The 15,771-nt window shown below is 35.4% G+C and overlaps 1 protein-coding gene across 4 annotated transcripts in view; it reads right to left on the bottom strand.

The window, feature by feature from the left end:
* The window catches only part of AKAP6 (A-kinase anchoring protein 6), a 538,624-nt gene that overhangs the window by 101,290 nt on the left and 421,563 nt on the right, over positions 1-15,771 (bottom strand). For all 4 annotated transcript variants that reach the window (XM_012468645.3, XM_012468654.3, XM_012468658.3 and 1 more), the window contains exon 10: positions 1,872-2,018. In XM_012468645.3, the coding sequence (XP_012324068.2) occupies positions 1,872-2,018 (147 nt within the window). The remainder of the gene's footprint in view (positions 1-1,871; positions 2,019-15,771) is intronic.

Here is a 15,771-nt window from a genome sequence, read left to right as displayed (position 1 = left end):
CAATTTGTGTCAGCACAGCAGATGCCAATGCCTGCCTTGATAGGGTTGTTTAATATGCAATTGAGACAGAGTAATATGCAGCACAGGGGACAAAATTTCACAGATTAAACTGTACGCACCACTGACATTTCATTCTAATGTATTTCCATTCCACACTGTTCACCTTAGATGAAAGTAATATTAAAAACCATATCCCTCTATTTTACTATTGTTAGAAGTTAAAATCCTTGTCTTTAATTTTTTTCATGCCAATTAAAATGTAATCATGCCAATTAAAACAGTATGCCTGGTGGTGTTAGCGTGGTTCAGGTTTTAAAAAAAATCTTCCCTCACCCTACTCTCTCATTGCAAACCTGCATGTTATATTTGAATGATATTTTAGTCAAAATGGCAACTAATTTTAAAGTCTCTGATTCATAAAGGATAGCTAAATATTATTTATTTTTTCAATATAATGTTGACTTAAAATTCTGTTGAGGAAGCAATACACATGACATACCTTAAAAATTTTTCTAACAATATTATTGTTATTTATCAAATTAGCAATAGATATATTAAAATGCAATGTAAACAGACTTATCACTACTTTTATCAAACACATAAGGTTGCCATTCTTATCTGTGTAGTAAACAACCTTTTAAAATGCCATACACTAACCACATTTCTCCTGTCTGAGATCAATGAATACTATAGAATTTGGCAGGTTTTAATTTCAGTCACCGTATTATAAAGTGAAAGCCATTAATTATTATTAAAAAGCAACAATACGTTAGATGAAAAACTTTTAACATTTTAAGTTACTTTGCACAACTGCAGAGTGTAGTGAATTTAAATGAGAAGGACTTAAACTCGTAGTTTTTTAATCACCTAGATTAAGCATGGCATAAACAGAATACTGGCATTCCTCCAAATCATCAAGGTACATGAAGAGCTTTTTATTCAAAATATTTTTGGAGTATTAGTTCTCTAAAAATTTTTTTAAAAGGTAGAAAAATGGAAGGCATGCAAAATTATGCTCCATAACTGACATCGCCCATACTTGGCTGTTACAATTAATTATTTAGGTAATTGACAAATATAGCTTACCCTTGATTTGAAGTGAAGGCAATTTAGGAGAGAAGCTGATGAAAAAATACAGTTTAACTTCTCTCTCAGCTGTCTTCCAACAAAAGGACAGTACTGTCTCCTACACAGTGCCATCCTGGTCTCTGGGTAACAGAATCTCTATATTGCCTTTTTGCCAGATTCTTGCATCTCAGTCTTTGGCTGAGACCCAGCCCATCATTGCGTGAAATGAATTACATGAAACTTTTTTTTTTTTGGCTTTTGTTAAAAGTGAGCTGGAAATTGAGGCACAAAACACAGGCTGATTCAATTCTGCAATTCAGATTTGGGTCAAATTTGCATCTTTGTTTTGGTAGCTTTAGTATGACTTGAAAGCTGTAGCGACAACTCCACTTTTCATCTTAAGGGTACAGTAAATAGTTAAACAGTAGATGTCTCTTACATGTACCTTCAGAATAAATTCTATTAACATTCATTCAAGCATGACAATCAGTATATATCAGCTATACTGTATTATAGTTGACTTGGTGCATACCCATAATACATGGCATATTTTACTTACTTTTTCATGTATTAAAGAACCAAAATTATTAAAATCTGAGAGGAGACAAGCTTAGAAAAAAATATCAACAGAAGAGGAAAAGCAGTGTCTTTCCCATAATAGCATGAATAGCTTGTTTGAAATGTAGGTAGTGAATTGAAAGAGAGAGATATTTGTGCCTCAAATTAGAAATCAGACAGATAGAGTACTTCACTACGCAAAAAATGTACACATAACCTACAAATAGTAATAAAAATGCAAATACCCCAAGCAGTTCCCATTTTTCATTAATTGAATCCACTTTTTCAAGGAGATCATTTGGTAGTAAAACGCCACCTTTCTTCAAAGCTTCAACCTTACTAAGCAGCTCTGTCTTTTTCAGGTGTCTGATGGACATTTCCACACTGTACCTCTAAAATGAAAAGAGAGAAAGAGATATCATCAGGGAGAGAGGTATTTTTATAAAATCATTGAACACAGAATTTGTGATGCTTATGAGCATTAAAAGTTTTTGTTCTCAATAAAACGTATGGGGCGGCTAAACCTACGTACTCTGAGTAGATGAAGAATATTGCTGATTACACAAACACACAAAGTTACTGCATTTAGTTGACTAAGATTTATGTCTTAAACTCAAATTATACACATATTTGATCTTTAATTTAAAACGGGGATTTAATATTATTGTTAATTTTGGCTATTATTTAGCTCCAGAGTGCTGTCGACCTCTCATCTCTGCCCCTAAAAGACCAGTCTCAAGGTGGAAGAAATAAAATTATTCATAAAGATTATGTAAGTTTTTTGAGTTCTCAGTTAACATTTTGTTTTCATTTTCTTTTCCTTAAAAATGCTGTGTGGGCTTGGAGAAAAGGTACATATAGAGAGAAAAAGGAAAGGCAACATTTTAGGAATAGTTACAAATCTATGCTTTCTTATTGATTATTGTAAAATATCCCCCAAATAATAACTGCCAAGAGAGTCTCTCCTAAAAGATGTTTTGCTAGAGATAATGTAAGTGCTATTTAATATGACAGTTACTATGGTGATTCTCTTCGAATAACTCTATTTGGATAACTTCATAATCCTATATTATGGATAGCTACAAATGACTATGACTGTACTTTATAAATGTACATGTAAGAACACCTCTGAGTAGACAAATTAGATTCTAGTTAAAATATTAAACATATTTTACATTTTTAGTACATTTCCAAATATAATAGCAATTTGAAAACTTTTTCTTTCAGGCACCAAATTTAGGTCACTGAGTTCCATGGTAGCATTTTGTTCCTTCACCCTAAATGAGCAAGGGTGCCCTAAGATAAGCACCTTTATCAGATTTAATGAGAAAAACTTTCCTCTGGGCAAATAAGTAAATCAGTAAGTTCAAACATGCGCAAGTACTTGGGTGATTTCATTCACCTTGAAAACATGGTATTATATAAGGTCCCAAACAAAAATACAATTGGAAGCAGATTAAAGGAAAAGAAGGTGTGAAATCACTGTTTCAGTTAATAGATCTACAGCATTTGTGTGCATATGTTTGCATACTTTTAGTTTCATATTTTAATCTTTCATTTACACTAAACATGCACATCATTTGTATTATGTAAACTTCTCCAAATGTTAGTCATTTGTGGATCACAGAACAAAATGTTTTAAATGAGGTGATTTAAAGCATTTCATATTATTAATGAATGTTGATCAGAGTGTCAGAGTATCCAAAATTACATGAATATGCATAGTAGAGAAAATCAAGGGTTGCTTTAGAGCGCTTTTAGAATTTGGCCTGTGATACATGAGAAATTCTGATTACGTTTTCTAATGGAAGGCAATTACCAGGACCATGTTACTCCAGCACTTAGAAAACACACTGTCCACTTGCGTTTTCTGGATTCAATATTCAGAAGTATTCTAGAAACCTGGATAGTGTTTTATTTGTCAGACTGATGATTGGAGGAGAGGACAATCGGCTTTATGTGATGAGATTCCCATCTAAAATGACAGAGCTGACAAAGAGTTACATAATTAATTTGGTAAGACTTCCACATAATATTGGGGGAACCAGTATTTTAGGCAGGCAGAAGAATCTAATTCAAATGTTTTACTTATGCCACATGGTATTACTCATCGACAGAGGGAGTCCTCTGGCTGTGCCACTTGGGAATGGCCTCTACCAGTTATCCCTTTAGCTTGTGATAAGCTCATCCCCCCTCTTCACCCCAACTTTAAACAGCTCTCACACAGCAGATCAGTCAAGAAAGGAAGCAGCTTGGATACGTCCCAAAAATGATAGTCTTGTAAAAATAAAAATATGAAAACCAATTAATTTTGGATGTAATAAACTAATCTTCTCTGTTAAATATATATAAGTAGCCACTGCAATAGCTATCATAAAAGGTTATTGCATTTAAAAGAAACATGCCTTTATGTATGCTCTCGGTCTTTGTCACCATATAGCCTACTGTCTAAACAGCCTGATGAAAGATGTGATTGATGGACAATGCCTTTAAACTATAAGATAAAAGCTCAGAGTATCTAGTTAATTGTTAGATGTATTGATATATGAATGAATGGTACTAAAATATTACATAATTTAAGGTGAAAATATTTATTTTAAATTTTAAAGCACTCTGAAGTTTGAATCTAATATGATTTAAGGGCTCAAGCTGTATGTGTAATAATGTCAGGAAGCTTATTTTTTGTTGATGCTAGTATGTTTTTTGCTCTTCTCTCTCTTAACATCTTTTCAGAAGCATTAGGTTCAGAGAATCAACTGCCAGCTCTATCAGTTTTCGGTCATCCTATCAAGTAGGGCTACTTTATCCTGTGGTGAGAAGATAATTTAATCTTCATATTCATTCCACCCACAGCAGTAAGTGAGCAGAGGCTGCCCCATTGTGTCCTGTAGTCTGGGGATGTTATGATATAGACTACTCTTCAATAGGCAAAAATGAGATTAGCAAAGTTAAAGTCAGACGGCTTTTCTTGAGTGCTAAGGTAAATAAGCATCCAGTATTTAATTTCCCTACAGCACCTGCTGTGGGCCTCTCTGTCTAGTCAAAAATAAAATACACTCTCTTGAAAGGCCATATTTACATTATTAAGTGTATTTGCTTGGCCAATTCAATTTTGACTAATGAAGCCTCCTAATAGATATGTGAATGATCTAAATTAAAGACACAGGCTAGTACTATTCTAAATGCCATCCCTGTGTATATAAATATAAAGAAAATTTTTATAAAAGAGTTAAAAACAACTACAAACACTAGCCCACCATTTTAACTAAGAACTGAAGAAGTTTTAGAAAATTCTTATTGAGTGCTTACTTTTAACAACACAAATGCTAAAACTGAATTATAAAGCAAAGCCAGCAAAAACAGGAATTTCTGAAATAAATATACTTAGAAATGCATGAAGACTTGATTGAGATAACTTTTTTGACAGTTATGCTAAAGGCTTCCCCCCCACACCAAAGCCCCCTCCTTTTTTTTTGTTAGAAATCACACCGAAAATTCTGCCCAAATGGAGACTGGAACAATGCCTTGAAACAGTGTTAATTGTCACCATGGAAACCAGAAGAATAAGCCATTTTGAAACTGGTATAGAAGGCACACATTGAGCAACTCAAGCATTTTTCTGCCTCCCTCAATGTTAAGGAACAAGATGCCTTGTCACTATGAGGTCAGAGAAAGAAAACATCATGAAAGGGTTGTAGATGCTCACTGTCTGGTAAATAAAAAAATAAAAATAAATAAACTATGTACAGCTAATGCTATAAGACTCTACTCAGTGAATCTTTTTGAAATAGAAGGATCATCAAAGGATGGCCAGGATTGGGGGATGGCTTCCACCTAAGCAAAACTTCAGGGCTATATTATGTGAACCTTGCCCCCAAAGCTCCCTGGGAATTCTGCTGTTGTAATAAAACTTCAGAAGAGGAAAGAAAAAAGGCAGCATGATGGAATTCAAAATAATGCTCTAAAAGCACACAGAGAGATTAAGACATCCATTGTAAGACTTTTGTATGGTGCTTCTGTTGGTTATGCTGAAAAGAGACCAGACATTGCTGAACAGAGAGTGAAGCTTTGGCTGCAAGAAATACACAAATTAAACTAAAGACACTTCATGATTATTAGAATAGGGCTGTTGTATTCTGTGTCATCAGGGTTCCAGCATTTACATATTACACCGTATTACTTTTAACTGAGCTTCAGTTGACTCTATATTAGGAAAAGTTAAAGCAAGGAAAATGATCTAGTTATTAGAATGACAGGATTGAATATCTTTCCTAGTATAAATAATGCCACAAACACCTGTTTATCCAGCAAGAACCCCCTCCCCATATATACATGATGGATTGACTGATTGATTGATTGATAAGATGGATAGATGGATAGATGGATAGATAGATAGATAGATAGATAGATAGATAGATAGATAGATAGATAGATAGATGGATAGATAGATAGATAGATAGATAGATGGATAGATAGATAGATAGATAGATAGAATACACTGAGAAAATAAAATATATCTTACTTAGTCTATCAACAAGAAAGCAAATGCTAGGAACATAACAAACACCAGACTACTGGCAAAATTATGTGCAAAAATATGCATTTTTGCAAAAAAAATTCAGGGATATGTCTATTTACAACTCTCACGTGTTTTCTAGCTAGTGTTTGCCCTCCTCATTCGAGGCTTCATGGTGGCCCCTCAGCAAGTCCATGCCTAATGCCATTCAGTGGTGAACAAAGAGTCCTTTTATATAAAAGTCCAGGGTCCAAGCTCAGCTGTACATGCAGAGTGCAGGAATCTGCTAAAAGCCAGTATTGCCTTTGCAGCAGCTCTTATGCTGCCCCCCTTTTCAGAAGACTAGTGTGCAGCATCTCACAATGCATATGATGCTACACGTGGAGTCAGTATCACCAACACTTCAAGAAGATGTTCAAAATTGAAGAAGAGGGTTCAAGGCCAGGACAAATAATAGTCATTATTTCTTGCAAACTCCTTGCATTTTACCATTAGAATTTATGGTGAATAACTGCGTAGAGAAATTATAAAGACTCCTACAATTGTCCTTGTAAATTAATAATAGGTTTTCCTGATTGGGATAAATTTGCTGCTGAGCCTTTGGAAAAATTAAAAAGTGCAATGTCATTTAAAATTGCCAGAACTCGCACAGCAAATTACACCTGAGGTTAAGAATTGAGTTTTCCCCCTCTTCTAGCTTATTCCATTTGCATGATCTGGAAATCACATTACACTGGCCATGTATTGTTAATTGGACATAGATTGCATTATCTTTAATATAAATCAAACTACAAATATTAAAATGAATTGCAAATTCCCTAATAGAAGATCATAAAACAATCTTTTTTAAAGTATCTCCCATTAATAATTTAATTCCAATTATATCACTCAGAAAACTTAAGTAGGAGACCTGGCAACTTATTTTTCCAATCATTTCTTTTAAATAACAAATATCTATGCCTTTAAAAATAAATATAGCTAGAGCAGAGGTCATTGTTATAGAACAAAAATAAAAACATCAATAACCAAAAACTTTCATGTCAATTTCATATAAAATACTGTATAAGGACACCAAGTCTACCTGTCTCCTTTCTTTCTTACCCACGTCAAGGGTGAGAAAAAAGTCTCCTATAGGTAAAACTTAGTAAGTTTAAGAACTATTTTGATCATATCCTGTAAAATTATAACATTGATCATTATTTTTCTATTTACTCTTTAAAAAGGTTCTCTATCCCCTTAGATATTTCTATAAATTTGATATCTTTCTGAAGCCTTTGTATGGCCGTTAATGAGTTTATATTAAATATTTAATACTGTTTAGGGTATATCCACTGCTACCAAAAACAGTTATATTCCCAGCAGTCCCACTGTTTCAGGCAGTGGACTTGATTGATCCTCCTTGCCTGAATTGAGTAGAATGAAAAGAAGCAGTTGGAAAATAGCTGCAATCATTTAATGCAGATGACCTCTGACAGCCTCGCAGCTCTTCTATCTGAACAGAAATTTGCATGGGGTCTCTGTGCAGAGGAACAATGTAACCTAAATGGTAGACAATCTTTATTCTAATGAAGTGGGTGTCAAGGTCAATGTAAAACTGCAATGATAAATGGTGCACCACTAGGCAAGAGAAGTTGCATAGGCATTGTAGTGCTTTCACATTAATTGAAGACTGAAATGCACTGCGTGAAAAGCACAAGCCTCTCTTTTCACCATAATGTGTTAATGTGCCAATACTGAAATGATTTCTTCAAGATGTTTGCCTGTTGACACGTATCTTATTGCAAAAATAATACAAATATAAAATTATGGCCAAAAAATTGACATTTTTAGAATTTAGTGTTTTCCTGTAATAACAAAAATTAAATAAAAATGCTCCCAAACGATGTCCTGACACCTAATGTAATTCCTTTGATCCCCTTTTCTTTTCTTTTTCTATTTAGACCTGTCTTTAATTAGTTTCAACCAAGCAACCTTTTACAGAACCCTTCATTTGGGTACTTTCATGTTGAGCAAACTGTAAAAGAAGACTGAAGAGAGGAGAATCATTCAAATATTATTTTTCGCCTTACTTCTAAGTTTTCTGCTTAGTCTGCAGTAAAGATCTTCAGGTGTTGTTTGTCCTGTATAAAAATGTAATGAAAAGTCTATGGTTTGTAAAAGAAAATAACTATTTTCTAGCATGGGAACTAGAAAACCTTAATCTGGTTGTTGGAAATTGCCAAAATAACTGTACAGAAATAATTACACCATTACTTCAGTTGGTCTAGCAATTTTGTGGCAGTCAATATTTGTCATCCTATAAAAATAAGGATAGTAAGCTGCTTTTTAAAAATCCTGATCTACTTAAGCCTATAAAGGGGACATTGTTTGCTAATACACTCATTAGCAATCAAGCACTTTAACTTCATCAATTAAACAGGAAATGGAGTTGCATCAGTTAGTTTCATAATTTGCTAAAATACCGATAAAAGCATATTATTAATGATTTGAGAAACAGTTCCAGGCTCAACTCATAATACCTTATAAACTGCATTTTTATGGTTGATTTTTTTTCAGATTCTGGTAGACTCTATGATATAGCTACATTTCCGACACTACACTTCCTGTTACAAATAGATTTTAATAAAGCAATTACAGTTATTATAGGAATGGTCTGCAGGTCTGAGGTCTTGATGACCAGAAGGCTATTAATATCCTTTACTATAAAATGAATGATATTGCTAGTCTGCAACTCTGATGTAAAAACAAATTGTCTCAAACAGAAATCAACATTCCTGAAATGGTAATTCAGAGAAAAAAAATCTCAACATGAAGGAGGATAGTGAAAAAGAAAAAAAAGTTACTGATGAAACTGTTTAAAAAACTGTACAGCTTCATCTGTGTGTGATTTGTCAGGTCTGAAGCTTTGACGTGCCCAAGGGGCAGACCCCAGCGGGGAGTAGGCTGCCGAGCTAAATAGCTGTGAAAGAAGTCTTAATGTAGGATGGAATTCAAACTAACCTTGACATGACCTCGGGAAAAATATGCAAAAAGTAAAATGAATGCTCTCTGCAAGATACATCCTAATTTTGTGGTAGAGCTGGTTAGTTTTACAAACATAACTGAGACCTTAAAAGAAAAATAGAAAGCTAGTAAAAGGGGAAAAGTTTAGAATTCAGGCAAAAAAAGTAAGCAGGCATGATGTGTTACTGTGAAGGCATGTGAACCATTTGGAAAGAATCCAAATAAAAACCCACACCGAACAATATTGTTGTCAGCCTGTCTATTCAGGAAAATTGGTTTTTTTTAGGTTGAATATAAATGACACAAAGCCAAGATTACATCATTGCATTACAAAGTCTGTTGTGGCTTTTAGCTGAACAAGCCCCATGGATCTATTGGTTTAGGACAGTAATTCAGTAAGGAGGTTTTAATGTGCTATTTTTCCCCCAGTGTCAATAAAAAATAGAGAAATTTAAGGAAGAAATATCCCATGTGCCCTCTAGTCTATTTCTTGCTTTTGATCTGTATTTGATAAGCTGAACTCCAGTTTTAGTTAATACATTCAGTCCTGATTTGCCTCTATTATAAATTTTGCCTGTTTTGAAGTGATCGGCTTAGTAGGAAGGCATTTGCTTAACTCTCCAGCCAAGAACTGGATAACTCACTGGATATATGGAAATTTTAATTGAGTGTCAACTTGTGTAGAAATTCAATCCTATTACCTTTTCAATGCAATTTTGTAGCAATACCAGTTATTTACTACACTACTAACCAGATTTTAAACATAATTAAATTGCTAAGAACATACACCCAAAATCTAATGACTTAAATTCCTACAGCAAGGATGTGAATTCCTGAATCAGGTGTATGAGCGTCTATTAGATTTTCATAAGCATAAAGTGAGCAGATGGATGAAATCATTAGGAAGCACAGAGAGTTTTACTGAGGACCTGTTGAACAATCATATGTACAGATCACTGTTTAATGCATGTTATGCCATAGGTCTCTTCTTTGGTTCATTCTTATTAAATATTTTATTAATGACATAGATAAGGAAAATATGAATATGGCATATTGATCAGATTACCAGATTATACTAATCTCATTGATCAATAAAGTATAACAAATATTTTAGCTCAGAGATCATAAACTCAAATACCTAAAGGTAGAGGTATGGAGTAAACTGGCTCTCTAAGAAAAAAAAAAAGAAGGAAGAAAAAAAAGAAAAAAGTAAAAGAACTGATTTGTAGTGTTCATTGATTCCCTTGTGTAAATACTCCCACTGTGGCTGATTCCAATCTACCAATGGTTATTGCTGCTGCTAAAGTTCCTGAATATTTAACAATATGCTTTCATAAGTCAGTATTAGCCAGCTCCACCTCACTACCAGGCAGATGGTATCAAGGAATTGAGTAGGGCAAGGATAAATCCTCTTCTCTCTTTCATATTCTAACTATTGCTACTGTCATAAAAAAGATAACTATTTTTTTACTAAAATAAAAACAATGCACAAATGTGATTATTACTAATATCTAATATCAGTAAGAGATAAAAGGGCATAGTGTGAACCATGGAGGATGGGAGAGCATATGCCTCATCTAAAAGGGGCAACCCTTACGCAGCTCTGCCAATTGTTACCATGTGGATATATGGCTTGAACATGGGTTCAGTATGGCCAGATACAAATTTTTTAAAGCCTATACATATTTATGTGAAGTCTCAAAATTGTTATATGCTGCATTAAAACTTTTTAACACTACACAGACCAAACTATGTCTCTGGATATGAAGCTGCAGGCAACTACTTTATAATGTCTATTTCAGACGATAATAGACTCTAAAAGGAAAAAACATGCTGCCATAATGAGTTAAATCTAAGAAGGAGAAATGACAAATGTAAAGTCGGACAGAGTTAACAACCATCCCATTTCACCCCACCACTCCCCCTTCAAAAAGATAAAATTTCAAAACTGCATAAAGAATGGAGGTGCCTAGGCTTCACTTGCCTTTAGGTTCAATGTGAGTCAACAGATAACGGAAGGTAGATGTATATCTTTTTAAAAAGAGAGACAGGAGAGTTCCCTTGACCCCTTCACAAGACTTGTGATACAGGTGTGGCTCATTTACTTGGCCACCTGTGCTCAAACCCCTTGCAGGAGAGGGAGCATGCAGGTAAGTGGGTGCAGGAGCCAGGCAAGTGACTTTGGGTGCCAGCAGGAACAAACCCCACACTGGACTGCGGCAGCATCTAGGAGTTGCCCACAACCTCTGAAGCCTCAGAGGGCAGGTGTTACAAACAATGGTCTTTTAGCATTTGCCATCCATAGATGGCTTAAGTGTTAAACAGCTTAGTGAAGAGTCAGGGAGACAGCCTTTTTGGGTTCCTGCACCTGGTGCATCTTGAATTCTTATCAGGCATCCAGGAAGAATGAGGTCACACAAACCCCACACTGGCCTGAGGCAGCATCTAGGGGTTGCTCACAACCTCTGGAGCCTCAGAGGGCACGTGTTACAAACAATGCTCTTTTAGCATTTGCCATCTGTGGATGGCTTGAGTGTTAAACAGCTTAGTGAAGAGTCAGCAAGACAGCCTTTTTGGGTTCCTGCACCTGATGCATCCTGAATTCTCTGGTGTCCAGGAAGAATCAGGTCACACAAACGGATTGAAAGGTGGTGTATGCAGAAGATTGTATTGAGTGATGGAAGAGGCTCTCAGTGCAATGGGGAGCTGGAAAGGGGATGGAGTGAGAAGATAATCTCCCTGGAGTTTGGCCATCCCCGGCTGAACTCCTTTCTGACTGTCCCCAGCCTGCTCAACTCCTCTTGGCATTCAGACATTTATTCTCTTCTCTCCTTCTCTGCTGCATTGCTCTGCTCTGTCAGTGGAGCTTGGGGTTTTTATGGGTTCAGATTGGGCGGCATGGTGCACCAGGATGGTTTTGGAACAGGCAACATTCAGGCAGGAAAACAGGAATGCATGTTCTCATTTAGAGCTGTGGGTCCAGGCTTGAGGGTGGAGCCCTCACCAGGGATCCCACCCTCTTCTACCCAGTATTTCCCTGCTTCCCGTCCATATCAAAAGGAAAAAAGATTTTGGGTTGAATTAAGACAAACACAGAGTTTAAAACAAAAAAAAAAAAAGAAAGGTAATGGATATATTAGTTTGACTGTGATTTGCTAGGTACCAATCTTATACTGCTTGTATTTCATTTTCTAAAAGGGACCTAGACAATGTATTAAATGTACCAAAAAAAAAAAAAAGTGCTCAAGTAAGGAAGAAGATTCAATACTTCCCCAAGGGTCAAGATGTTGAAGGAGCTAAAGGTATTCAGCTAAGAGGGCAAGTAAGAGTTAGAGGTGAGAGAAGAGAGGAAGGACATGTTAGCAGACTTTGAATATTTAGAGGACTTTTGCATAAAAAATATTAATTTGTTCCATCAGACCTCAGAGGTCAGGCTGGGGGTCAAAGGCTGAAGCATGAGTAGGAACACAGCATGGGAGATAGTGACACCAGAGGTGTTCAGGCAGAGATGGGAGGTCTACCTGGCTGGGATATGTTATGGGCAAATGAAGCACTGAATGAGGATTGGCCTGGAAGATAGAGCCTAAAGTTCCTCTCTGTTTTAGAAAGTTGAGCTTCTTTGGATCCACATTCATAAGATCAGCCATAACAATCACATTATTCCAGGTAAAAGAAATGCCAAGACTGAAAATCACCAAGTTAAGAAGAAGCTGTCACTTGCTGGAACAAGATTCTCATGCAGAAAAATCTGAGAGAACAACAATGAAGCAAAGACACAACCACATAAAATGTAAGCTGTATAATCTAAGCTCAAGATGGGATATAGAGAACCAAAAGAAAGGGCAGGGTTAACTGAAAATTCCAAAACTGTCTTCAATCCATCCTGCTTTAGCGAGGTATTTCATTGAATTTGAGGTACAGAATGGAAACTTTCAAGTCCTTTTATTTGGTAAATATAGGAGACTTCTACTACAGAATTCATGTGGTTAGGTGCGTATTTCAACAACGTCCTTCCTTTAAATTTTTTAAAAGACATAAATTTCAAGATAAATACCACCCTCAAAAATTTCCTTCATCTATACAGACATTCTTCAGTAGATATCGAAGATGTGCATTTAAACCCTTGCTACCAGCAGCATGGGCATAATTGCAATCTCTCCTCCATGCTATGAATCTTCATGGTTGTGTTATATTATGTTGAAAATCTACACATCTCAACGGGTTTTCTGTGCATTCCAATGCACTTTAGTGATGATGTGGATCATTGCCATAATACATCATGACTCCTCTAATTATGGTTTCATTATGATGCACCATATCAGGGCTGTTGTAATGTCATGTCAGCACATAGTAAAAATAGTTATGCAATTATGTAATATCTGTTAGAGTATGCAATGTAGAAAGGAAAAAAGACTTGAGGCACAGCAATTAATGTAATGAAACTCAGTTTTCTCCTTTAAACAAGTTTTCAATGTAAAAGTTTCATTTATTTTGTTTTCCATTTCCCAACCTAAACAAACATCTCTAAACATAGCTATTTCTGTTGAATTTGGCACCACTACATAATTTTTTAAGGTTTGAGACAGGTTCTTGCTATGTTGTCCAGGCTGGAGTGCAGTTGGCCATTCACACGCATGATGAGCACACACTATAACCTTGAACTCGTGGGCTCAAGTAATCCACCTTCCTCTCAGTCTCCTACATAGCTGGAACTACAGGTACATGCCACTGCACTCAGCACAACTACATAATTTAGAATTTTCTAAAAATGCAAAGTAAGAAGAAAAGGAAAAAGAAAAATCTTTGACTCTAGCTGTTCTCCATACGTAACAAAAGAAACCCTTTACCTAATATGTGCTATAAGAAATCCAATAACAAGTTAAGTGTAGTAAATAAAAGTCCACTGAAGAATTACTATTATGCAAACTTCAAACACAACAGTCACATTCTTCTATCTTCCTGACCTCTTGTGTGGGCATACCACTATTTGCCTTACCTTCTAAAACTTGATTGACAATCTATCTCCTAAATAAACTATGATAATGAAATGAGATAAAGCAATAATATCCATATTTACATCCCTAAACTACTAAGACCATAAATATTTACTTGCCTTTAGACTAGGCTGCCAAAATATACCCAAATATCTATAAAAGCAGAAATATTTGTCTTGTAAATTTGAAGAATAAACTTTCAAAAGATGGTGGTTATGTCTTCTTTGGTTGATCACAGAGTATCTTGAATATTTGAGACCTTCAGAAAGCCCTGAGTCAATGAATAGGTTCTCAAACTAAGTGATATATGAATTGCTGTTTGTTGTTTTAATATACAATCATAGGAGAATTTATATATCATAGCTTACCACATATCTTTATAGCTGAATTACAGGCCTGTTCAGTGCAAGTATTTATAATGAAAATGCTGATGAAGCCTGAACTATGGATGTGTATGGTTGTGCAGCAGCAGCAGCCATTTCAAATATAGATTTATTTTTAGCATTAGGAGGCACCAAGTTTGTTTAAATCTAAACTTTTTTTTCTACAATTGCAAGTAATGTTAATAGCACACTGTAAATGTTAAGGCTAAGTGTGCAATGTCAAAATAGACTGGATCTCTCTGAAAATTGGAAATTCAGGCTTTTCAGACATAATCCAGATGTTTGGCTTTTATTCAGATTTCAAGAAAGAGGGAACTAATATGATATAAAATTCATACATGCATATTTCATTAGGGCCTTTTGTATCGCTGAATTAAACATTCTGAAACGTGCTTTTCCCAAATCACATAGAGTTTTAAACCAAAGCAGTTGCCAGGATGCTCCACACCTCAAAAATAATGCCAAATTAATTTCATAAGGAAGAAACTATATATTTCTTATGTTAACTCTGTTGATATTTCCTCAAAGAGATATCTTTCTCTTTGAGGATAAGAAGAAAAATGAAAGGTAGAACACTGTAGCCATTGTAGTTTATCAAAAAAGGTGTTGCTGCAGAACATGGTAGCTTTTGAAATCTATGAGAATCAGTCACCTAAATAAAGACTGAATGCACTATTGCCCTTATTGTCATCATGAAAAAACCAACTTTTCAAGTTTCGTGCAAATGGGCATTCCCCAGGGACTATGGACTCTAGCACTGAGAATCTGCACCCAGAATTTACCATGTGATAGTCGGCGCTAAGACAGAGCTGATCAAAGCATTTCCAGGTTGCCTGTTTCCAGAACACAATCAAAGTGCCATTATACCTTTATGTATTCACATTGTGCCTTTTTTATTTTTTGCAGGGTATTTTCAGTGTTCAAAGTGTTTTCACATCTATAATCTTAACAGATTCATAATGCTATGGAGTTTTTCTTGGTGACTGCTCAAATCCCTGTATAGTGAAAATATCTGACTCTTTAGGCTACTTTTTAAGAATATCTCTGGTGCCTTCACTTCAGATGAGGACAAGTGTGGTTTCAGAATTAGATTGTAAGCTTCTACAATGGACTGTATGAGGTCAGAGACCACGTATTATTCACCCTTTACCCCCTGTAATTCTTAGCATTATGGTTTAAATGTAGGAGGTTGTTGGAAAATATCGATTCATTTGAATTTCTCCCAAAACAAAGTCTAGGCAGATAAAGA

The sequence above is a fragment of the Aotus nancymaae genome, unplaced genomic scaffold, assembly GCF_030222135.1.
Source record: "Aotus nancymaae isolate 86718 unplaced genomic scaffold, 86718_ANA_hifiasm-v0.15.2.pri h1tg000062l, whole genome shotgun sequence".
Taxonomy (NCBI): Eukaryota; Metazoa; Chordata; class Mammalia; order Primates; family Aotidae; genus Aotus; species Aotus nancymaae.
This window is presented reverse-complemented; position numbering and strand designations above follow the sequence as displayed.